This window comes from Metarhizium acridum (assembly GCF_019434415.1).
Source record: "Metarhizium acridum strain ARSEF 324 chromosome Unknown scaffold_13, whole genome shotgun sequence".
Taxonomy (NCBI): Eukaryota; Fungi; Ascomycota; class Sordariomycetes; order Hypocreales; family Clavicipitaceae; genus Metarhizium; species Metarhizium acridum.
In genome coordinates, this window is record NW_027094016.1 from 2,861,273 (window position 1) to 2,884,870 (window position 23,598).

Genomic DNA, 23,598 nt, shown 5'->3' on the forward strand with positions numbered 1-23,598 from the left:
ACTTTTGGCATGCATCCGTGGCATGTATGCTTTCCAACGAACAAATATCCAACCCCTCCGTTGGTCTTACTGCTGTTGCAGCTCCAAGTGGTATGAGCGGATAATGGAGTCCGTATCGTCAATGGCGAGGGGGCGAATATCTGCCATCTGCTTAATCTTGGCAGTGCTGTTGCGTTGCGTCTGTCAGTATCATCATCCAAGTGAGGGCGTTGATGCACGTACACTTCCTTGACTTGTTCGTCACTCATGGATAGACCAAGTTGCTCGACTCGGCTCTTGATAGCGTTCCAACCAGTCAACCGGCTAGCGAAACTGCGGAGCTGTTAGCAACGTCTGATTACGAAGGATGAGCGACGTGGGAACAAAAGGTGAGAGTAAGATCAGCTGCTTCCCCACATCCAAGTGAGGAACGCTACCGACTTCCATGAACATCAATGGCATAGGGGCCAAGGCAACGCTCATGTCAATCCACTACTGGTGCCATGCAATCGACTTTGCATTTAGGTGCACACTTACTGGACATCTGCTACTAGTTAGTGTGATATTCTCTTTTTCTGGGAACAAAAGTTCTTACATCTGCTAAGACCGTAGTCTTCCGGTGAAAGGATTTCGTAGCTTTAACAAAGTTAGCTTCCTGACACGTAACTCGTGGTCAATCACCACTCACGTCGAGGGGTTGGCCAGGATGGCCTTGGCGTGGATTCCGGCCTGTGACGAGTTAGTGATGTCTCTTGTCTCCAAGTTCAACAAGACATGGAAGTACCTTGTGAGTGAATGCGCACTATAGGGGCCTAGAGTTAGCATCTTATTGAACAGTTCGGAAAATCAGGTGGTGCTTACGAAACCTAACATCGCGAGCATTGTTAGCACCTCTTTTAATGGGGAGACTGAGAACTTCGTTTTGGGCAGAGTGAGATATGGAAGCATGTATGACGTACCAGTAATAGGATTGTTGAAAGGGACGTTCTGGCATCACGTCAGCATGAGACTGTTCCGTAACGACACTGAAAAGTACATGGCGACGTCATGTGGCAGTCGTCCACCTCTTCAGGGGCTGTGGTTGCGACTGAAACCAATGTGGGCGCAAGAGCTCTAACAATTGTCTGGCAGTTTCGCAGGATATTCACTCACAATTTGGACGGCGTCCGCCACCATGTCCTCGATCTCCTTAATCTTATGGAGCTTATACCGGCTCATCACATACTCGCGACTTCCAACCATCATGCGAGCCATAAGTCCACCGAGGGATGTGATACCGTTTCTCTCGCCCTAATTCATCTCAGCAATTCGCTCATGTCCGGGTCTTGTAGTGATCCCGACTTACAATGCCAAGCACACTGGTGTCAATGTCTGCGTGAGACATGTGAGTAAAATTATCCAATGCCCTCTAAAAGTAACAAGAACAAGACTTACGCGTCGCGCCGGCTTCGAGTGCAGCATGACTGTTCGCGATAGCGCCTGGTCTAGTTAGCAAAAGCCACAAGCTCTCAGATGGCATGCAAAGAGACGATCTCATGGTTGTAGAAAAAACGAGAGTAAGCTGGCGAAACAGGATGGATACCGTGGTCCATGTAGAACGAATAGTATGTTATATGACAGCAGATGGCTTGTTCTACAGCCATTGAGGGTTTGGAGTGGATGAAAAGGTGTGAAGAAAAATACGGCAATAGTGTGAAAGAAGCGTTTGTTGAAGGCCTCAACTTACAGCCCGTATCGTTGTGCAGATGCACTTCAATGTCACATGAAACAACGCCTCGAAGCGTGCGGACAAGATCGTAGACTTGACGGGGGGTAGCACATCCGACAGTGTCGGCCACGCCTGGAGCATATATGTGAGTAACCAGCGGAGAGTACACTCCATGAGCATTCAAAACTCACCGACGCGGTTGACACCAATACGCTGCATCTCAATGTTAGTTTCTCTTTTCCAGTTTTAGGGAGGAAAACTTACATCAACGGCGCGATACAGTTGGAGGAGATCGACAAGGTCGGACTATTCAGATGATAATATTAGTTCCACTCTTTGTGCTGCACCGTATGCAAATAAAACTTCCGATAGAGAAGGACAAATGCAAGGTTGGCAATGTTGGATGGCAGGCCAACTACAACCGACGACTAGTGCAAAGGCATATATGTCTATAGACTGCCGTGGTATTCTCAAGGCACGGTTGCATCCAACAGAAGCACCTCGCTTTAACCCGAAAAGGGCAAAAAAAGGGGCCAGAGAACACAGGTATGGTCATGAAATTAAGCGAACGTAGCCTTGTGACAAAGGTAAATGGAGAATTTGCATTTCTGACTTACTCTGAAGCTGTCCTCCGATGAGAAGCGAACCTCAACTCCTCGGCTGCAACAGTCAGCGGTGGACCGCGGTAATGTGAGCATCTAGTGCCTACCTCTTGACGTAGTTGATAACCTCAATGGCAGCCTTCTCGATTGCTACCATGTCCTTTCCGTGAGAGTGTTCTCTCAAAAAGCTCGATGTGCCGATAACAAGATCAACTCCATCAACTGGAGAGGGGTTACTAGGAGTGCTACAATATAATATTAAAGATAAAGCCAGGGTCGACTCACCACCGGTGTCGCAGGCAATTCTGGCATCCTATCGATTGTTTAGGCAACACGTCTTTGATTTTCAAGATGTACAAAAAGAAAGCAACGTACCTCCATCGTACAGCGGACATCTGGGCATGGTTAGCACAAGATGGGTACAGAGATTGACAGTCACAGGAAAACGTACGTGTCAGAATCTTGGCCTTGAGGCCGAGCTTGCAGATAGCCTCACAGTCCTCTCGTGATTGCTAACAAAATTCAGTTCCCGCTTGTTTTCAATGGCGGGTTTTGGGATGACTATTTACTTGTGAGGCGACCGGGCTAGTCAGTTCGATATATTCGACGCCAAAGTCGGACAATGCGGTTGCACTACGAAGCCACAGTTAGATCATGAAGCGTATATATGGCGTGTTCTTTGGGATCGTACATCTTGATCTTAGTCTCTGTTGCGACGGGGCGTTTAGTAGGTGTGGCACAATGACAGAACTGTCGGATGAATCCATACCAGTGTCAAAAAAGGCATTGGCAAATTGCTCGCCCTCTCTCAGGGTACTCTCGATCTACCGCTCGTTAGACCGCGTCCATTGAATATGATAACTGGTCCATTGGCATTACAATTTTGAAGTTTTGCAGGTTGGAGAGGAAATCGCCCACAGACTCGTAAGGTGTGCGATTGCGGATGGTGTTGGCGGTACCATTGGTACCGTTGGTGCCGTTAACTGCTGATCTATCGCCGCACATGATGGCGGTATTTCTAAATAAATGTGGCCGGTGTTATCTTTAGCGTTCGAAGTCGAAGTCGACGAGTCAAAGGGATTTAAAGTATGGGAGAGAGAAGAAGGGGAAAAAAAAGTGCTGTGAATCTTTAAGTTGCACGAATCGATCTAGTTGACGCACCAACTGTTGTTGGTGGGGTCCCCTGGGGAGGGTGGGGTAGCAGTGGAAGTGGCAGATAGTACAGAGCCAATTACGTGGTGCCGATGTCGCAGCAAGGAAAAGTTTTGCTGCCATGACGCACCCGGCGCCGCTATCTGCAGCACTGTGCACACGTGCTTTCACGGGCAGTCACATCCTTAGTAGCCTGCGACACAATTCACCCCATGTACAGTGTCAAATTGATATTTGTGTACTGTAACTCTGATAAGCATCGGCACCCCGCAGTTCTCCTTGCCTGCGAGACAGAACATGCATACAAGGAGTCATACAACAGTGGGGCTGGACAGGGCATTGTTGCTGCGGCAGACGTCGCGCATTGCGCCCAATCTTGTTTGCCCGTGCCTCCTCATCCGCCTCCGAGGATGCGACGACCTGGCGGACGCTACTGACCACTTTTGCAACGGCGTTTGATCCAAGGTCAAAGACCGGCGGACCGGCGACTGACCTGGCCAAGACTTGCATGGTCGACTGGTTCTCTACGACCTCGTTGATGGTTCCAGATATCGCGACTTCGCCGCCACCCACTGTGCATTACCACATCACCACATGCAGGCCAGTTGATGCCTCAACTTGAACTTACTTCTCAACCCCAGCGCCGAGTGTCCAGTACCTAGCCGGCCACGACGCACAAATTGATGTTAACCAGGATCGCGTAATCTCAGCGAGAGCGTCGCCGTACCTGAGACAAAGCCCGCGGGTCAACCAGTGTTGGAAACGTGTTTGTCACCTCCAGCATTGGCATAATACGATTCCGCCAGTGGCCATTCTGATACATCACCTCACGCAAAATAAAAGAAAGAAAGAAGACAAAAAATCCCGCCTATCAAAGAGGATACATTGGTTTTTTTCGCTTGCTCGCACACAAGACCCCCCCCAATCCAGCCGGATCAAACTTGCGTTGTGCACCCCCAGCCCACCGCCATTTCCAAACCCGCACCCAAACCCAGCGCTTGGTCGCGCAAACTCGAGGAGCCAGAGATCCCGTTCCTCGCCATGCCGGCCCTCACCATCTCGACCGACAAACCCACCAGGTCCCGGTCAACATCCCCCCTTCGTCCTCCCATGTCCCCAATCACGCCTCCCTTGGCTCCGGCAAGACCTTCCGATGCCCCTCCGGCTGCAGCAAATCTCCCTCCAGCAAGACAGACCTATACCCATTCCTCGCAGCCGTCTCAGCAGATAGGCATCCCGCCGCCTCCTCCCGAGCCCATAGATTTCGAGCTCAACCCTGATGTTATTGCTCTCAAGTCTGCTATTTCCGTTCTCCAAGTCCAGAAGAGACGGGCCACGGGGGACATTCAGACGCTGAGCAGAGTCAGAGACGAGGCACTGGACGACCCGGAGTCGTTTATGAAGGATCTTGCCGCCGGGAAGGTGAAGCCACGGGATGACTATGTCTTTGAAACTGCCGACAGCGACGAGGATGACGAGAATGCTGGCCAGGAGAGCTCGGATGGCAAGCGCTCGTCTCGGCCAGACGGAGAATCAAAGCCAAGAGAGTGGTCGTCATTACCAAAGCCTCAGGATGTCGTTCGTTGCCCTCCCATAAACTGGGCGCAATATGCCGTCGTCAGTGATTCACTAGACAAGCTCCACGCCGAACAGGTGGCACGCCCTTCTCAAGGATCGCCCGCTGTCTTTGGATCCAACGGGACGTATGATATAAAGAATGAAGGGAAACAGGAAAAATACAGTGGCGTGGCCGCACCTTACGCCCCCGGCAAAGACCGGATTGACCGGAAATCAAAGGGCAAGAAGTAAATGGGGGTTGGAAAAGGGGGAATAATAGGTATCGCAGAGCGAGTACATCCCAAGGAAACGATGATATGAATAGTTCGGGACTTTTTACGACTGTGATGATATAGGATCTATGAACGGCGTTTTGTGTTAGACAGGTCTATGGTAAGCTACCAGCAGTGGGCACAATGTATGTCATATGAACCGTCACTTTTCATGGTGATCGATAGCCACCTTGGAATATGCCGTTAGGGTCGCTGAGTATTTCAACTTCTGTTAAACGTTTTGAGAGTTCATATGGAACCTATATCACAAGGCCAGCTCAGCGCTGCTTTATTTCACGGCTTGTCCGCCGCTCACCTCCCCAGAAACGTATTCATCTGAGTCGCCTGTTCCCTATAACGCCACCTAGGTAGTTGAGTAGCTGTAGCACTCGGATCGGTATACCCATGAATCCAGCCCATCATGGGCTTTGACACTTGCCATCTTCCAAAAGGGGGGAAACAGTAAAGGGTACCTCTCGGCAGTCCTGTACAGGATACGCCGAAATGATGCAAGTCACGATTCGTTGTATTTCTCTCCACCGTAAATGACCAATATTGTTACTCAGGGAAGTCTCTATAGGGCGGTTAGGAGTGCAATGATGACTTGAGAAATGAAAACGAGAGGAGCAAAAGTCTTACTCCATGCTTTGCTGCACTGATCGTCGAAGACGACGGTTGTACTGTTTCTTGTCATCCTTTCCGCCGCCCCAGAACAACTTCGTGGCTTCGGGGTTGACAATCAATTCTAGGGTCATAGGCCGGTTCGTCCTCTTCCAATGTCGATATAATTGCCTCAATATGGGACTTGACATCCTCGCGCTTTAGTGGATTCGGTACGTAGCACGCCGTGCCATCCGGGGCAACATGATGGTGGAAAATCTTTGTTTCAAACTTGACGCGAGGCTGTTCGTCTGGAAATCGGATGCTGAAGTTCATTCTGATCCGGAACAAGCCGCCGTCCAGATTGGTCATGGGCCGACCGAAATAAGTGATGATCCACACGAAGGGATTTTCGTTTTCGAGAGTTACATCATGAGGCATGTCGCTTCTTTTGAAGTAGGCCGTGACTTGCTCGTACTGATGGTACAGATTGACCGCGACAGTAGACTCCTTGGCAACAGCTGAGAGACCCTCGGCTGCCCAAGCCGCTGGTTCCGCGTCAAGCGCGGTTTTAATATTGTTTAGCCTTCGCTCCAAATCTGGGTAATTAAATTTGCCCTCCATGCAATTATTGCCCGGCATTTCAAACGGCATTCGCACAAAGCTATCCTGTAGCTTTACTTCCGACTTTCCCTTTTCAACAGCGTCCAGGTATGATTGATAGTACCATAGAAATCGGCGTTTGCAGATATCCTTGAAAGGCTCAAAAGGTATGTTGACTTCCTCGTCTTCATCATCGCCATCTTCTTTGGTGAGCAGCTGTGTGCTACCGCCAAGGGGACTAAGACCAAGATAGTTTTCTAAGCGCTGAATAACAGAAATTCTTAGCGATTCGTGACGGATCTATTTTTTGCAAGGTTAGCTAGAATATCGCACAAAATTTGAAATTGTTCGCACTGTGAACCTTTTGTATATAATCTTTTTGGTACACCTTGTCTGATTCCTCGTTTGCATCCTCGAATCCGGGTTCATTTTCGTAGGGGTTTGCCGACAGAAGGCTCTGAATGGATAAGAGAATGGATTCCAGACCCTGAGCAGATGACCACTCCTCCCCTCGTTCGCCACGCCATGTTCTGTGATGATGTGAAGGATTGTTGTCAACTACAGAGTACACAAGGCACAGGTTGAGTGGTCGAGCAGGTGATACTTACCCCAATATTGACCTGCGAAGTTAATACAAAAAATCAATTTAGCATGGACAGAAGGGCGTGCAGGTACTCACAGGCACACTTTGCCATTGGCGTATATATTTGGATTCAGTCGGCATCTGCCTCCGTTGGTGGTGACACACTGTACGTTAGGGCGATTTGGACGGATAGTCTAGGGATCGTTAGGCACTGGGAAGTGGAACAGGGTAACAGGAAGTTTGGTGCGTGGCATTACCTCTACTGAATCGAATGGCAAACTATTTGAAGACTGTTAGCAGAAGCATTGCTCATGGTTTGTTGGCTTCCTGGACGTCTTACTTCGAAGAAACCAAATTCGTAGGGGGTCTCGTGAGGACCCATGACCAGAGCTTTCACATTGCGAACATCGATATCGCGGCAAGCGACAGTGATAGCTGTTGGTAGAAGCCAAGAAAGAAATGTCAGCAACAAGCAAGAAGAGCAAGATACGCATGAGGCGGCTGATGATGGCTCGTCTGGTAGTTTAGATGAAAATACGCACCGAGATCAGTGCCTCTTTGAATGTCGCTCAGCTCCTGTCAATAAAACAGCCTGGTTAGCCTCAAAAGAACCCCGCGATGAAAGAAACAGCCGCATAGTTTCCAAGCCCAGATGCTCAGGTTGCAGATTGCGGGGCTTTTAACGCAAACAGACCTTAGGAGATCCGAATTATGGACTGGTCCATGGCGACTGACCGTACAAACTGTAGGCATGTAAGGGTGAAGAGCGTCCGGTCGAGCTGCGAAACTACGAAGCATGAAAAGATGGAAGGCAGGTCAAGTGCAGTTTGGTGCTGGCACGAAGAATGGAAGTCGCTGGACCCAGGCGTAAAGACGACGATTCGAAGTCTGTAAGTGGTAAAGTGGGATGGATTCTCGGCAACCAGACGTCAGGTAACTACAGAGAGCAACTTAGGTAGTAACGGACCTCGACTAGGCCGGACTAGTTCCCAGGTGCTGCTGCTGTCTGGTGCTTGGCACTTGCAACTCGTGGGAGTCGTGGCGCTGCCGTGGGCGCCTGCAGATCGACTGGGCTTCAAAGTCGGGGGCTGGTGCCGACTGCTGCAGTGCCGGTGCGGCAGCCAGGTGCTGGCATTGGGGCATTTGGAGGATATGGAGGGAGGGGCTAGGCAGCAGCCCCCAGTTCGATGGCGCCGGCTGGCCGCTGTTAGCCCAACACCTGGTTCGCCTGGGCTGCGTTGCGTCCTGTTGGGCAAAGCATGAGATGGCGAGGGCGACACATTCCTCTTGCTTTCTATTGCAGCACAGAAGTTCGCGACGATGTCAAGTGTTACTCCCCAGACACTCCGCGTTTTGGTAGATCATCGAAAGCCGAGACCATTTTTTAATCGAGCAGTTGTGCCATTCTTTCGACGCTGTCTACCGTTTGTGGCAGAATATATTTGCCCATCAACAAGTATACCGTAGTATGCTATATATAGTACATACATGGCTCGCTGGCCAGGTATACGATCTACTAGGTACCTAGGTAGGTAGTTAAATACTTTTGTCTCCCACTGCAGATAAATGTACCTGGCAAGCTGGGCGTCCATCCTGAATGAGAAATGCATATGCAAACATGCCCAATAAAGGCCCATCAATGATCAAGGCAGTGGAAAGTAACAAGGCTGGGCAGCGGGCAGCGGGCAGCGAGCACCTACGCGGGGCAATAGATCAATTGATAGATGGTGCATCCACAACAGTGAATATGCCAGTTGAATGTCGTGGGGAGCTTGAGACCCATAGCTGCTCTGGGGTCCGGTCACGCGTCCGAGTTGACGTGACGCGTTAATAGATTTTCTTCGCGCTTCACCATCAGACGACGATTGTATCAAACAGGACATCCATGTCGTACCTTGGAATCTGCCGCGCCGCCGCTGCTGTTCCTTTCACATCATATTCTCCATTTTGATTACCACATTGACCAAGTCTAGCAGCGCAACTTTTCAGAGAGAGGACACAGACATGGCCAGCTTCTTCGATCTCAAAGCCCGGAAAGCTGCCGCCGCAGCGAATGGTACCGCGGACCAGAAAAATCAGAAGCCAGCAGAAGCCAGAAACCAGCCCTGGGTCGAAAAATAGTATGCCGCTTCCCTATCTTCAGAAGGATATCGGTTCTCAAAGAGCAAAAGGAGCCCTTCGCTTACTGCTGTCTTCTAGCCGACCCAAGAGCCTCGACGATGTTACAGCCCAAGATCACACCGTGACCGTCTTGCAAAGAACCCTCCAAGCTTCCAATGTACAATTGAAATCCCGATAACGAGCAACAAACCATACACCACACCACATGTACTGATACCATCGTCACAGTTGCCACACATGCTATTCTACGGACCCCCAGGCACAGGCAAGACGTCAACAATCCTCGCATTGGCGAAGGAGCTCTTCGGTCCCGAGATGATGAAATCGCGAGTCCTCGAGTTGAACGCCTCCGACGAGCGCGGCATCTCAATCGTCCGAGAAAAAGTCAAAAACTTTGCGCGCATGCAATTGACCAATCCAACCCCCGGGTATAGCAAAAGATACCCCTGTCCCCCTTTCAAAATCATCATCCTCGACGAAGCCGATTCAATGACACAAGATGCTCAGAGCGCCCTGCGGCGAACCATGGAGACGTACAGCAAGATTACTCGCTTCTGCTTAATCTGCAACTACGTCACCCGAATCATCGACCCGTTGGCCAGTCGTTGCAGCAAGTTTCGTTTCAAGAGTCTCGACCAGGGCAATGCTAGGAAGAGACTAGAGGAGATTGCATCCGCCGAGGGCGTGCCACTTGAGGATGGCGCCATCGACGCGCTCATTCGCTGCAGCGAGGGTGATTTGCGCAAAGCCATTACTTTCCTGCAGAGTGCGGCGAGATTAGTTGGCGCGAGTGCCCCGGGAAAGGACGGCGATGGTGATGAACAAATGGACGTGGACAGTAAGCCCGTGACAGCCAAGATTGTGGAGGACATTGCCGGTGTCATCCCAGGACAGACGATTGATGGGCTGGTTGATGCTCTACGTCCGCGGGACGCGGGCCAAACGTATCGCTCTGTGTCCAAGATTGTGGAAGATATGGTCGCGGATGGGTGGAGTGCGACTCAGGTAGTCTCGCAGGTATGTGCCCTTGTTTACTACTTTGCGCCTGGTATTCCAAGGAAGCTGACGTATCCTGTAGCTGTATCAAGCTCTGACAACAGATGAGACGATAGCAGATGCTCACAAGAACAAGATCGTTATGGTCTTTTCAGAGGTCGATAAGAGACTAGTGGACGGAGCAGACGAGCACCTATCAATTCTGGATCTTGCAATGAGGATATCGGCCATTTTAGCTGGCAAGTAAAATTATGTACAGTCTAGAGCATATCAGTTGGCGTTTGGGGTTTGGGGTTTATAAGGGGTGGTGTGGCGTTGACGCTCAAATAGGCCAGTCGCCGTGGCGGAACATATAAAAGCAGTTTCTGACAAGCACATCCATATTAAGACCTCTCTTCATACGTTGTCGTGGCCGATCAGGCCAAGATTGCCGTGGATTCGTGCCCAAGGATCGCCCTTATTCGGTGCCGGAACCTTCTTCCTGGGCTGCCTTTTGATAGATCCCTGCAACCACATGTCCTCCTCCATATCATCCATCTCGTCTGTTTCGTCTTCCTCATCCAGTCCCAGCAACACGGCCATCTCGTGAATGGCCTCCATCGAGTTCTCCAGCGCCACCTGCCCAACCTCCACCTTTTCCGCTACCGCCTCCAACGTGCTAATCTTGGCGGCGTCGGAGGCAAATATCCACGGTTTGACACGGCTAGCCATGTCAGGCCGCTCATTAGGCTTGGCCGCTATGATCTCCGGGATGCCCGATCGTCTTCGTGTAGAGTCCTTCATTGGATATGCTGACAGCAGCTGGCTTTCTTCGGCTAGACGGCCGAGGAGCTGACATGACTCCTTGTTCTGCCTGCTTAATGACGCGGCGATGTGCGATTTATGGGTAATGAGGGCCTTTTGGAGTTGGGCCTGGGTGAGGAGGGCTTGGATATACGGGGTGATGAGGAAGTCCGTGGATGGAGATTCTGTCTCTGCGGATTTAAGCAATGATGTGGCGGTTGTTGTCTCTGGGGGTGGTAGTGACGGCTGGGGTGTTTGGGATATGAGTTTCAGCAGCTCTTTTCTTGCGGTGACGTATTCTTTGTATTCGTCTTGGATTTGCTGCAGTTGCCTTGTAATCGTAGCTTGGTCGTCTGCTGATTGTGTCTGTGCCTGCGCGGTCGCCGTTTCGTCATCTTCCGTCGACGCCTTGCTCAACTCCGTTTCAACCCACCGGATTAGCTCATTACGCGTGCTGTCAAGGGCTTGTAATTTTGCGCCGTTGCTGATGAGCTCTGGCTTTGTTTTGCATCTTGCCTTTGCCTCGGCCAGGAGCTGTTCTTCCCGTTTCAGAAGCAGCTTTGTTCGAAGCACAATTTTGTCTAGTAGATTGACGCGGGTTTGAAGGTCGGGCTGACCTGCGCTCTGCTCGACCACGAAGCTGTTGATTACCGAGCTGGGAACGCTGGGCAGAGCCATGCCGCCTCTGAGAACTTTCTCAACGTCTAGCGCATCTTGTCCAGCGGCAGGGGCCTCGGATAGATGGTTTAGATAAGTTTGGATTGTGATGAGACTTTCGTGCTTTTTGCGGAGCTTCAGGAGAGCCAGGTGTTCTTCGAGAGAGGATGGGGTGCTGCCTGTGGCCGACTTTGCAGGGGCAGTGGGTTTTGACGTGGTTTCGTTGGCTATCTTCTCGAACTCCTGACGAGCTATACTGTTTGCGTGAAGAGCCGCGATGTATTCTTTGTGTAGGCCTTTGAGTTCTGAGCCAATATGTCTGTCGATTGGTCCGTCATTGAGTGACAGGGGGTGCCGGATTGGTCCATCGCCGGTGTAGGAACCTAGTTCAAGAGCTAGGATACGTCTGATATAGTTGACTTGTTCGCGAGGTTTTATGTATGGCTCAAGAGTGTCCTGAAATTTTGATATAGTCGCTTCGGGGGAAGAATCCATGCTGACATGCCGTAATGCTTTTAGTTTGGTTGTAAGATGAAGACGATGTGTTAGTCAAGGGTCTTACGGTGCACAGTGGGCAATCTAATCATGACACACCCCACCTAGTTCATTTCGCGTATTGCGATAATATTTCTTCCTTTAAACCTTAACATCACGAAAAGTATATTGATCTACACCGTGAGTTAAGTTTAGCCCCTATAAACACATCGAAAGGCAGTTTTTCGCGACGACGACGACGAATGCCGTTGAGAGGGAGTATAGGTTAGTTCTATCTAGGCTATGACGTATAATAAACAAGACTTGCAACCGCTCTCGCCCTGGATAGCTTACCAGAAAGTTGTTATTCACCTTTATCACGAGAATGCATTGTTGGAAACCAAGTCTTGAGATTATTAATCAAATACGATGCTGCAGCTTCTTATGAAATATGTTTTAAGTGACGTAGACTCTCGAATCAAAAAGCTCCACTGGCGGCCAAAATCTACAGTGGTCAACGGTGTCTGGTATCATTGCCGCCTGCGGGTAGTGCACGAAGGACCAAATGCCTGGTGAATATTTTATTTCATCATTTTCATTTTTCCGTTGGGCTTTAGAACTCTAGTGAATTTGACATGCTAGAAGAGTGTGTGTAATTGGCTTGAGAAATTGGCTTCTGCAATTGCGGGCTGTTTATTAGGTCATTAGTCACAACAGATCTCTCACAGGTTGGGAGGGAGCCTGTAGTTGAGAGTGCCCCACACCGGCCCGATTTTGGACTAGTGCTGTAGCCTGCAAGGCCCAGATTGAAATTTATCAAACACCAGCATTCGACGTCGTAAACAGATCACGGTGGCGAGTCGAAGCCAACCCAATTACAACCCTCAGCCACGTCACCTGGACATCTGACTTTGCGAAACTATTTCTGGATACCCGAATAACCCATCCGTCAGACTTATGGTGATATAGAGGCCAAGCGCCCTCCGAGCCTTCGTCGAGCCCGTCGGCCTACTCCCTCGCGAGACCTTGTACAAACTGCCAACAGTAAAGATGTCGGACCCTCATCGCGATGTCTCGCAATACAAGTACTCGGCCATGTCCAACCTGGTTCTCCAGGCGGACCGTCGGTTTGTCACGCGACGAACTGACGAGGCCACGGGCGACCCTGAATCCCTTGCTGGACGATTAAGCATCAAGGACATGGGTGCCAGAGTTGCACGGGACGAAGCACCAAAGCAGAAGAAGCAGTCTGGAATGCCCGACATAGAAAGAGGTAGTCTCCAAGAGGGTGAGGATGTTCTACTTAGAGAACAACGAAGACGGAAAGCAGAGGCACAACAACAGAGAGGGACTGGCGTCCTCGGCGCAAACGATGCTTTGATCGAGGGTATTACATATCGGCCACGAACGCAAGCAACACGCGCCACTTTCGATTTAATACTGACTTTGGTTGCCAAAAATCTGGGCGACGTACCTCAGGAAGTTGTCCGCAGTGCCGCCGATGCTGTGCTGGAATACCTCAAAGATGATGACTTGAAGGACTTGGACAAGAAGAAGGAAATCGACGATATTTTAGGCTCAACTATGAACCCCAAGCAGTTCAACGAGCTTGTCAACCTGGGAAAGAAGATCACCGACTACGATGCGCAAGACGATGATGAAGATGTTAATACAGGCGACGCTAATGGTGATGATGCCGAGATTGATGAGCGTCAAGGTGTTGCCGTAGCCTTTGACGAGGACGAGGACGAAGATGAGATTATAAACGAAGTTCGAGACGAATCTTCCGAAGACGAAGAGGGTGAAGATGAAGATGACGAAAATGGCGAGACATCTGGACCAAAGCCAGTTGAGGACCTGGATGACGACGAAATGGTTCTGGATTCAGGCCCAGGAGGTTCCAAAAGAGAAGGCGAAGAGAAGAGCTCGATACCTGCCAGAGATATTGACGCGTTTTGGCTGCAGCGCCAGATTGGTACTCTGTATCCCGACGCTCATGAACAATCGAACAAGACCAAAGATGCTCTTCGTATCCTGTCTGGTGAACCAGACGAGCCCGAGGGCGAAGAGAAATCCCTTCGAGAGATAGAAAATGATCTCATGGAGCTGTTCGACTTTGAGCACCACGAACTTGTGCAGAAGCTCGTCGAAAATAGAGAAAAAGTGTTCTGGCTGACGAAGCTGGCACGTGCGGATTCTGCCGAAGACCGGGAAAATGTCGAACGCGAGATGGGTTCTGAAGGCCTTCAATCGATTCTGGACGAGTTGCGAGGCAAATCCGCCGCTGGAGATGACAAGAAACGAAAGGTAGACATCAAAATGGACATTGATGTCCCTGCCTCGTTCAATGCTGAAGCGCCAAAGCAAGAACGACCAGAGGGTCAGTTAGTTGGAGGTCTACAACCCAAGAAAGTTGTCAATCTTGACAACTTGGTGTTCGACCAAGGTAATCATCTCATGACGAATGCCAAGGTCCGATTGCCAGAAGGCTCTACGAAGAGATCATTTAAGGGCTACGAGGAGATACATGTTCCACCGCCCAAGAAGAGAAACGAGCCTGGAGATGTCCTGATTCCCATTACCGATATGCCCGAGTGGTCGCGTCTGCCATTCAGCACCGCGAAATCTCTGAACAAAATTCAGTCGAAGTGCTATCCTTCGGCCTTCCAGGACGATGGCAACATGCTTGTGTGTGCCCCTACCGGTAGTGGTAAGACAAACGTCGCGATGTTGACCATTTTGCGAGAAATTGGCAAGAATAGAAACGCAGAGACCGGTGACATTGATCTGGATGCCTTTAAAATCGTGTACATTGCTCCCTTGAAGGCCCTGGTCCAGGAACAAGTCGGCAACTTTGGCAAGAGACTTGAGCCATATGGTATTCGTGTTTCTGAGTTGACCGGCGATCGACAACTCACCAAGCAGCAAATCGCCGAGACTCAGATTATTGTCACTACACCTGAGAAGTGGGATGTTATTACCAGAAAGTCCAATGACCTCACCTACACAAACCTCGTTCGTCTTGTTATTATTGATGAAATTCATTTACTCCACGACGACCGCGGACCTGTTCTGGAGAGTATTGTTGCCCGAATCATCCGGAAGACAGAACAAACAGGCGAGCCTGTTCGAATTGTCGGTTTGTCTGCTACGCTACCCAACTACAAGGATGTGGCGAGCTTCTTGCGTTGTGATATCAAGAAGGATCTCTTCCACTTTGACAGTACCTTCAGACCTTGCCCGCTGCGTCAGGAGTTCATTGGCGTCACGGACCGCAAGGCTATCAAACAATTGAAGACGATGAATGATGTCACTTACAACAAGGTTATGGAGCATGTTGGTTCAAACAGAAACCAAATGATTATATTTGTTCATTCAAGGAAGGAGACTGCAAAAACCGCGAAATATATCCGAGACAAGGCGCTTGAGCTGGACACCATTAATCAGATACTTCGACATGACGCGGGAAGCCGCGAGGTTCTCAATGAAGCTGCCAGCCAGGCAACCGATGCAGATCTCAAGGACATATTGCCATATGGATTTGGTATCCATCACGCCGGTATGAACAGAGTTGACAGAGCCGATGTCGAAGACCTCTTTGCCAGTGGCGCTATCCAAGTTTTGGTGTCAACGGCCACCTTGGCCTGGGGTGTCAACCTGCCTGCTCATACAGTCGTTATTAAAGGCACACAAGTCTACTCGCCGGAAAAGGGTAGCTGGGTTGAATTGAGCCCTCAAGACGTGCTCCAGATGCTTGGGCGCGCGGGTCGGCCGCAGTTCGACACGTATGGTGAAGGTATTATCATCACAACCCAGACCGAAATTCAATATTATCTCTCCCTGCTCAATCAGCAGCTGCCTATTGAAAGTCAGTTTGTTAGCAAGTTGGTGGACAATCTAAACGCCGAAATTGTGCTAGGAAATGTCAGGACCCGCGATGAGGGCGTTGAGTGGCTTGGATACACCTATCTTTTTGTTCGAATGCTTCGATCCCCGGGACTGTATCAAGTTGGAGTTGAGTACGAAGACGATGATGCCTTGGAGCAGAAACGTGTCGATCTTATACACTCTGCTGCGTTGATGCTGCGAAAGTCAAATCTCATCAAGTATGATGAAAAATCGGGCAAGTTGCAATCCACCGAACTAGGCCGTATTGCCTCGCATTACTACATTACTTCTACGTCCATGGATACCTATAACAATCTGATCCAGCCATCAATTACCACCATCGAGCTTTTCCGTGTCTTTGCTCTGAGCGCTGAGTTCAAATACATTCCCGTGCGACAAGATGAGAAGCTTGAGTTGGCAAAGCTTATGGGCAGGGTACCCGTTCCCGTAAAGGAGAGCATAGAAGAACCGCATGCAAAGATCAATGTTCTTTTGCAAGCATACATCTCTCGACTTAAGCTTGAAGGACTTGCTCTTATGGCCGACATGGTTTATGTCACTCAGAGCGCTGGGCGTATCCTGCGTGCCGTGTTTGAAATTGCTCTCAGGAAAGGCTGGGCATCTGTCGCCAAGACTGCGCTGGACTTGTGCAAGATGGCTGAGAAACGCATGTGGCCGACTATGTCACCTTTACGCCAGTTTCCTACTTGCTCCAAAGATATTATTCAGAAGGCAGAGCGAATCGATGTTTCGTGGAGCAGTTATTTTGACCTCGACCCTCCTCGTATGGGCGAGTTGCTCGGCATGCCCAAGGCTGGAAGAGCTGTTTGTGGCTTCGTCGCCAAATTCCCGAGAGTTGATGTTCAAGCCCAAGTTCAGCCAATGACACGGTCCATGCTCAGAGTAGAACTCAGCATCACTCCTAATTTCGAGTGGGACGACAGTCTGCACGGTGCTGCTGAGAGTTTCTGGATTATTGTTGAAGACTGCGATGGTGAAGACATCTTGTTCCATGATACCTTCCTTCTGCGCAAAGATTACGCCCAGTCCGAGTCAAATGAGCACATCGTTGATTTCACCGTTCCCATCACTGACCCAATGCCTCCCAACTACTTCGTGTCTGTAATTTCAGACAGATGGATGCATTCGGAGACGAGATTGGCTGTTCCCTTCCACAAGCTCATTCTGCCAGAGAAGTTCCCGCCTCACACTGAACTCTTGGAATTGCAGCCTCTTCCTGTTTCTGCCTTGAAGGTTTCTAATTATGTTGATTTGTACCCTGACTGGAAACAATTCAATAGGATTCAGACCCAAACCTTCAATTCCTTGTACAAGACTGATCAGAACGTCTTCATTGGTGCCCCGACTGGCAGTGGTAAAACGGTGTGCGCCGAGTTTGCCATTCTTCGCCACTGGAACCAGGGTAGTGCTGGTCGAGCGGTCTACGTTGCCCCCTTTCAGGAGGTTGTTGACGCTAGGCTACATGACTGGCAGAAGAGGTTGGCTCACTTGAACGGCGGAAAGGAAATTGTCAAGTTGACTGGGGAGACTGCTACTGACTTGAAGATTCTGGAGAAGGGAGACCTCATCCTGGCCACACCAACACAGTGGGATGTCTTGTCTAGGCAGTGGAAGAGACGCAAGAATGTGCAAACTATTGAGCTGTTTATCGCTGACGATATTCATCTCCTCGGGGGTTATATGGGCTATGTCTACGAAATCATTGTCTCGCGCATGCATTATATTCGAACACAAACAGAACTGCCAATGCGCATTATTGCATTGAGTGTTTCCTTGGCAAATGCGCGAGACATGGGCGAGTGGATTGACGCAAAGAAACATGACATTTACAACTTCAGTCCGCATGTTAGACCAGTGCCTCTGGAGCTCCATGTTCAATCCTACTCAAACTCTCATTTCCCGTCCCTTATGCTGGCTATGGCGAAGCCTGCATACCTTGCTATCACTCAGATGTCGCCAGATAAGCCAGCCATGATTTTCGTCTCTAGTCGAAAGCAAACAAGGCAAACCGCCAGAGACTTGCTTGCCGCTTGCGTTGCGGATGATGACGAGGACCGCTTCCTGCACGCTGAAGTAGACCAGATGCGGCCGCTTCTCGACCGTGTCCATGAAGAAGCTTTGGCTGAGGCGCTCTCGCATGGTATTGGATACTATCACGAAGCCCTTAGCCAGAGTGATAAGCGCATTGTAAAGCATCTATATGACAATGGTGCTATTCAGGTCCTCGTTACTTCAAGAGACACATGCTGGGAGTTGACTAGCACGGCACACCTTGTGATTGTCATGGGCACTCAGTATTTTGAGGGAAGGGAACACCGATATGTGGACTACCCACTTAGCGAAGTATTGCAGATGTTTGGCAAGTCATTGAAGCCCTCTAAGGACGGAAGAGGGCGCGGTGTTCTCATGGTCCCCTCAGTGAAGCGCGAGTATTACAAGAAGTTTTTGAACGAAGCTCTACCTGTCGAGTCACACCTGCACAACTATCTTCACGATGCGTTTGTGACGGAAATCAGCACAAAGATGATCGAATCCGGTGATGATGCCATCAACTGGACCACGTTCACTTACTTTTATCGCCGATTGCTGGCCAATCCTAGCTACTATAGCTTGACCAGTACCACCCATGATGGCCTCAGCAATTACATGTCCGACCTCGTGGAGACAACATTGCGTGAGCTGAGCGAGTCAAAGATTATCGACTTTGACGACGAGGACGGAAGTGTGTCACCTCAGAATGCGGCCATGATTGGCGCATACTACAACATCTCATACATTACAATGCAGACTTTCCTCCTCTCGCTGAGCGCGCGAACCAAGTTGAAGGGAATTCTTGAAATTGTCACCTCGGCCACCGAGTTTGAATCAATCCAAGTGCGACGCCACGAAGAGAGTCTTCTCCGCCGGATTTACGACAGAGTCCCCGTCAAGATGTCGCAGCCCGTGTATGACTCGCCTCATTTCAAGGCCTTTGTCCTTCTTCAAGCACACTTCTCCAGGATGCAGCTTCCTATTGATTTGGCGAAGGACCAAGAAATCCTGCTGTCAAGAGTACTCAGTCTCTTAAGCGCCATGGTTGATATTTTGTCGTCTGACGGCCATCTCAATGCCATGAACGCCATGGAGATGTCACAAATGGTTGTCCAAGCCATGTGGGACCGAGATAGTCCGCTGAAGCAGATTCCTCACTTCGCACAAGATGTGGTCAAGGTTGCGAATGACTTTGGGTAAGTTTTCATGCTCATTTAAAGTAAAGGTTTCATTGCAGGAGTTGTGTGTACTAACAGAGCCCATAGTATCAAGGACATCTTTGACTTCATGGAAGCCATGAACCCCGACGAGAACCCCGAGTATAATAACCTGGTTAAGCGTCTCGGCCTATCACAGAAGCAGCTTGCAGAGGCCGCTGGCTTTACAAATGACAAGTACCCAGACCTTGAGCTTGAGCATGAGGTTCTTGACGAAGATGAAATCCAAGCAGGCGAGCCCTCGTATCTCAGCATCAAGATAACACGTAATGTGGAAGAGGACGATGAGGTTGACTCGACTGTGCACGCACCATTCTACCCGACAAAGAAGATGGAGAATTGGTGGCTGGTCGTTGGAGATGACAAGACTCGCAACCTCTTGGCTATCAAGCGAGTGACAATTGGTCGCGAGCTCACTGTCAAACTCGAGTATACTGTACCAGCAGCAGGGGAGCACAACTTGAAACTGTTCCTAATGAGTGACAGTTATGTTGGGGTGGACCAGGAGCGCGAGTTTACGGTTACAGCGGCTGAAGGAATGGACGTGGATGATGACGAAGACGATGAAGACGAGGAGGAATAGGTACTCGGTGTCTTGGGCTGTGGTGTTGGGGGAATAATGGGTTGTGTCGTGAGAGCGAAAATGTACAATACCTGACACTGCGGGCTGAGATTTATAAAGGTCAATACATGGGTGTCATTTTTGTTTTCTTGGTTCACACAATTTCCCACCGGCCGCTTTGACTGCAGTGATGACTGCGGTTGTTCTGTGGCAGAATATGTTTGGCTACTCAGAATGTTCACCCTCATATATTATAGCATAGAGGACTGTGAAGGCTTCAATTGAGAAGGGGTCAGATGCCCGATGAGACAAACCAGCAACAACATTGGATAGTGGCGTCAGAAACACAGAAACACGACTGGTTGACGGATGCTGCATTTGGGGGCTTTCAGCGCGGGGACTGAGACTGGGCGAAAAAAGAAGACCTGTTGGGTCTGGTGTTTGTTATTGTGCGAGTGTGCAGACGTGTAAACCTGTGAACGGGCGAGGCGGTTTGAGCACAGCAGCCCGGCCATTCTGCGTTCTGCTTGGCGCGGGATTTACGAGCGTCCAACAGAGGCCAACACAAGTTCAATGGCTGGTCCGGCCGGTCTGTGAGGCCTGTGAGGCCTGTCGGCTCTGTCCACGGCCTCTGGAGTCGTGGCATCTGCTGGGATCATCTCGATGAGCGACACACGGGTCACGTGATAGCTTCTTACTGGTGACGTTTGAGGTGCTTGCTTTGGCCGTTGTGCCCAGCCTACACGTATTTTCCCTTCATCAACCCCCATCCAAGGCAAAACGCGGGAGTGGCTAGGATCCTCTGCAATTGCGCAATCCAACTCTACAATTTCGGCCGTTTTTGCGCCAGCACGCCTTTTGCGACTTCATCTCAATACGACATACGTCCTACGCGACCCGGTACGCGTTCAGCCACCTGCCTGAGCTTTGCCGTTGTTCGTGTAGCTACACAACATTCCCCGTGAAGCACGACGCCAACTCTTCCACTCCCACCGAACAATCGCGCGTCGTCGCCATCTCACTCTTGCGCCGCAATGGCTGAAAAGGCATCCGAGAACGCTGAGATCACGGCGCCAGTTGCTGGTGCAGGTGCAGTTGCAGGTGCTGAGGCTGACGCTCCTCCTGCTGCTGCTCCCGAAACCAAGGCTGACGAGACTAAGCCTGAGGGCGGAGCTGCTGAGGACGGCGCGAAGGGCTCAGATGGTAAGTTTTGCACTTGACAAGGAAGCCGAGCATTAGCATGCGACCAAGACGTCTTGTTGCCAAGAACCGTTACTTGGGCCAAAATTCTCTTCCGTCGCGTCGCAGCCCAAGGTGGATTTGCTTCACCTGGCGGACCGTGCTGACAAGATTGTGCGATACTAGAGCCTAAGCCTGCCGAAGCTACTGACATGACGACCGAGAAGGCCGAACCTGAGAAAGACACCCCCGCCGGTGATGCGGATGTCGAAATGAAGGACGCGGCGGACACGACGGCGGTCGAGGCGGACACTACCACTGTTACCATTGCAGAGACCCCGACGGCAAAAGCCAAGGGCGGTCGCCGCAAGTCTACTGGAGGCGGTCTTAGCAGGAAGGGATCAAAGGCCCGCCTGACTCACACTGATGCCAAGCCTGGTGATCATTTCCTGGTGAAGCTCAAAGGTTTCCCCGCCTGGCCTGCCATCATTTGCGATGAGGACATGCTGCCTCACGCCCTCGTTACCAGCCGACCTGTTTCTGCAGCCAGACCAGACGGCACATATGCTGAAGCTTTTGCTGATGGCGGCAAGCGTGTCAATGACCGAACCTTTCCCGTCATGTACCTGCACACCAACGAGTTGTGAGTCTCCGGTGCTCATGCCGCAAATTTTAGGATTGTGTTTTTTTTTCCCTTGCTAACGTGCATTTACAGTGGATGGGAGAAGAACACCAACCTTTCGGAGCTCAGTGCTGAGAAGGCCAAGGAAACAATCAACGACAAGATGCGCAAAGACCTAAAAGCCGCATATGAATTGGCCATTGAGCACCACCCCGTCGAGTACTACAAAGACATCCTCAAGAGCTTCCAGGAAGAGCTGATTGCTCAAGAGGAGGCGCGGAGAGAAGCCGCTGCCACTCCCAAGAAAGGAAAGAAGGGCAAGAGCAAGGCTGCAGAGGAAGAAGACGCCGAGGTGGTTGAGCCTGATGCATCCGCCAAGAAGTCCAAGAAGAGAAAGGCAGAAGACGAGGTTGCTGTAAGTGCTATTCCACATACACATGGCGAATCCAAGGGCGACGATGGGCTGACTGATGTTTGTATAATTAAGACTCCTCAACGCCCCGATTCTGTCAAGAAGCCCAAGATTAAACTTAACACGTCGTCTACGCCAAAGACAGCAAACGGAGCTAGTGCACCAAAGTCCACTGCTGGGTCTGCTGCCAAGATAACCAAAGTCAAGACCAAGAAGCCCAAGGAGGCTAAGGAAGCGGGCGAGAAGAAGGCTGAGAGCTCCAAGGAAAGTAAGATTGATCCCGAAGAGCGTCACAAGCGCAAGGTTGTAAGTCTTCAACATGTGTTTTAATGCCCCACCGTCGAAGTTATGTTACTGATTCAGCATATAGAAGGAAGTATTATTCCTTCGCCACAAGCTCCAAAAGGGTCTCTTGACACGAGAACAGCAACCCAAGGAAGAGGAGATGCAGAGCATGTCAGACTTCATCACTCTGCTCGAGAAGTTTGGTGACCTTGAAGTATCCATCATTCGGGCTACCAAAATCAACAAGGTCCTGAAGGCCATACTCAAGCTTGATGCTATTCCTCGCGAAGAGGAGTTCCAGTTCAAGAAGCGATCACAGTCTCTTCTTGATAAGTGGAACAAGTTGCTGGCTAGTGATACCGCCACAAATGGAGTTAATGGTGCCTCAGAGTCACATGCTGAAGCCAAGAAATCTGACGCCAACGGCGTGAAGGTAGACGGCGAGTCCAAGACTGAGGCTACCGCAGAGCCAAAAGCCGAGAAGGCTGATGCTGGCGACCCAACCAGTGTCAAGGGTGCCGACGAGGTTAGTCGACGAGATGCGTGTGGTGGTTCACAAAACGAGTTCTAATTTTGTCACAGTAAACATGGCCTAGTTTTCCCGAATACCCTTGATGCGCACTTATGCCGCCGCTCGCTTCAGGAGCGAAACGGCTAATCTAGCACGTCACTTATTTCATACTGTGTTTACAGAATCAATCGAGGAGTTATATCAATTTTTTTGTTTTCAAAGTTTGTCTTCCTTTTTGATTTCCTTGAGGCGCAGGGGCAAGATACATTGCCGTATGTTTCAAATCAGACAATCTGGTTGGGCTGGGACAGGGTGGTTGATGTATGAATATTTCTTTGCCCAGGAGAAGGTCATAACATTGATGACAGTCTTTAATGGCGTCTTTGAGCCCAGTTATTTGCAGCCTCGCCGAGCAGAGTCGTTGTACACGAGCATGTCATGGTTATGGCCTTTCAGCCAGGCATGTGTGCGAATACACAGAGAAGGAGGGGAGAGATACAAGTGAAGTGGCGACAACGGACACACAAAAAGAAAGAACAAAAACAAAAAAAAGGGGGGGACACTTCAACATACAAAAGGTGTGACGTGGCTGGGATGGTGGGATGCAGGGTGAGCCAGGACAGGCCTGGGGCTTATTTTTGCAGAAAGAATGGGAGCGGCGAACATATTTTGTTGTCACTGGTCGGGTAATCAGAGAGGCGAGGTGTCTCTTGACCTGACTAAAAGTTCCAGGTATTTATTTAGCTTATGAATTTCACGATGGGATATTTCTGAGACAAATCT

The 23,598-nt window shown here is 50.2% G+C and overlaps 8 protein-coding genes across 9 annotated transcripts; 5 read left to right on the forward strand and 3 right to left on the reverse strand.

Annotated features, from left to right (window-relative positions):
* Positions 1-512: 512 nt before the first annotated feature.
* Positions 513-3,294, reverse strand: LYS21_2 (homocitrate synthase lys21; the record flags this gene model as incomplete). The annotated part of the gene is made up of 21 exons (XM_066117792.1): positions 513-526; positions 575-615; positions 668-708; positions 764-781; positions 841-845; positions 939-966; positions 1,132-1,269; positions 1,325-1,350; positions 1,414-1,458; positions 1,706-1,819; positions 1,879-1,900; positions 1,952-1,993; positions 2,305-2,347; positions 2,397-2,511; positions 2,575-2,602; positions 2,665-2,684; positions 2,741-2,801; positions 2,859-2,922; positions 2,981-2,996; positions 3,059-3,113; positions 3,169-3,294. The coding sequence occupies 21 exons, from the start codon at positions 3,292-3,294 to the stop codon at positions 513-515; spliced, it is 1,062 nt and encodes a 353-aa protein (XP_065977583.1).
* Positions 3,295-3,853: 559 nt separating this feature from the next.
* On the forward strand, positions 3,854-5,250 carry J3458_003508 (uncharacterized protein; the record flags this gene model as incomplete). Its single annotated transcript, XM_007812311.2, has 1 exon — positions 3,854-5,250. Exon 1 carries the CDS (start codon positions 4,483-4,485, stop codon positions 5,248-5,250), a length of 768 nt encoding a protein of 255 aa, XP_007810502.1. The 5' UTR covers positions 3,854-4,482.
* Positions 5,251-5,960: 710 nt separating this feature from the next.
* On the reverse strand, positions 5,961-7,168 carry J3458_003509 (uncharacterized protein; the record flags this gene model as incomplete). The annotated part of the gene is made up of 3 exons (XM_066117793.1): positions 5,961-6,773; positions 6,835-7,076; positions 7,153-7,168. 3 exons carry the CDS (start codon positions 7,166-7,168, stop codon positions 5,961-5,963), a joined length of 1,071 nt encoding a protein of 356 aa, XP_065977584.1.
* Positions 7,169-8,889: 1,721 nt separating this feature from the next.
* RFC2 (Subunit of heteropentameric Replication factor C (RF-C)) lies at positions 8,890-12,127 on the forward strand. Of its 2 annotated transcripts, XM_066117794.1 has the most exons (4): positions 8,890-9,176; positions 9,256-9,334; positions 9,406-10,194; positions 10,256-12,127. In XM_066117794.1, the coding sequence occupies exons 1-4, from the start codon at positions 9,061-9,063 to the stop codon at positions 10,418-10,420; spliced, it is 1,149 nt and encodes a 382-aa protein (XP_065977585.1). In that variant the 5' UTR covers positions 8,890-9,060; the 3' UTR covers positions 10,421-12,127. The 2 variants fall into 2 exon arrangements, with proteins under 2 accessions (XP_065977585.1, XP_007810500.1); XM_007812309.2 differs by having other exon boundaries at positions 9,256-10,194; positions 10,256-10,865.
* J3458_003511 (uncharacterized protein) lies at positions 10,570-12,421 on the reverse strand (the record flags this gene model as incomplete). Its single annotated transcript, XM_007812308.2, has 2 exons — positions 12,176-12,421; positions 10,570-12,109 (listed from the first exon to the last, which is right to left on the reverse strand). The coding sequence occupies exon 2, from the start codon at positions 12,106-12,108 to the stop codon at positions 10,570-10,572; it is 1,539 nt and encodes a 512-aa protein (XP_007810499.2). The 5' UTR covers position 12,109; positions 12,176-12,421.
* Positions 12,422-12,919: 498 nt separating this feature from the next.
* brr2 (Pre-mRNA splicing) lies at positions 12,920-20,226 on the forward strand. Its single transcript, XM_007812307.2, has 2 exons — positions 12,920-19,223; positions 19,293-20,226. Exons 1-2 carry the CDS (start codon positions 13,138-13,140, stop codon positions 19,825-19,827), a joined length of 6,621 nt encoding a protein of 2,206 aa, XP_007810498.2. The 5' UTR covers positions 12,920-13,137; the 3' UTR covers positions 19,828-20,226.
* A 614-nt stretch (positions 20,227-20,840) lies between these two features.
* Positions 20,841-22,889, forward strand: J3458_003513 (uncharacterized protein; the record flags this gene model as incomplete). The annotated part of the gene is made up of 6 exons (XM_066117795.1): positions 20,841-21,009; positions 21,172-21,628; positions 21,701-22,022; positions 22,095-22,325; positions 22,390-22,830; positions 22,887-22,889. The coding sequence occupies 6 exons, from the start codon at positions 20,841-20,843 to the stop codon at positions 22,887-22,889; spliced, it is 1,623 nt and encodes a 540-aa protein (XP_065977586.1).
* Positions 22,890-22,918: 29 nt separating this feature from the next.
* Positions 22,919-23,320, forward strand: J3458_003514 (uncharacterized protein; the record flags this gene model as incomplete). Its single annotated transcript, XM_066117796.1, has 1 exon — positions 22,919-23,320. One exon carries the CDS (start codon positions 22,919-22,921, stop codon positions 23,318-23,320), a length of 402 nt encoding a protein of 133 aa, XP_065977587.1.
* Positions 23,321-23,598: the final 278 nt, after the last annotated feature.

Bases quoted from the DNA above. Each gene is read 5' to 3' on its own strand.
- RFC2 (XM_066117794.1), top strand. From the start codon at position 9,061: ATGGCCAGCTTCTTCGATCTCAAAGCCCGGAAAGCTGCCGCCGCAGCG. The intron at 9,335-9,405 runs GTACAATTGAAA...CCATCGTCACAG, and splicing joins GAACCCTCCAAGCTTCCAAT to TTGCCACACATGCTATTCTA. The intron at 10,195-10,255 runs GTATGTGCCCTT...CGTATCCTGTAG, and splicing joins CGACTCAGGTAGTCTCGCAG to CTGTATCAAGCTCTGACAAC.
- brr2 (XM_007812307.2), top strand. From the start codon at position 13,138: ATGTCGGACCCTCATCGCGATGTCTCGCAATACAAGTACTCGGCCATG. The intron at 19,224-19,292 runs GTAAGTTTTCAT...CAGAGCCCATAG, and splicing joins AAGGTTGCGAATGACTTTGG to TATCAAGGACATCTTTGACT.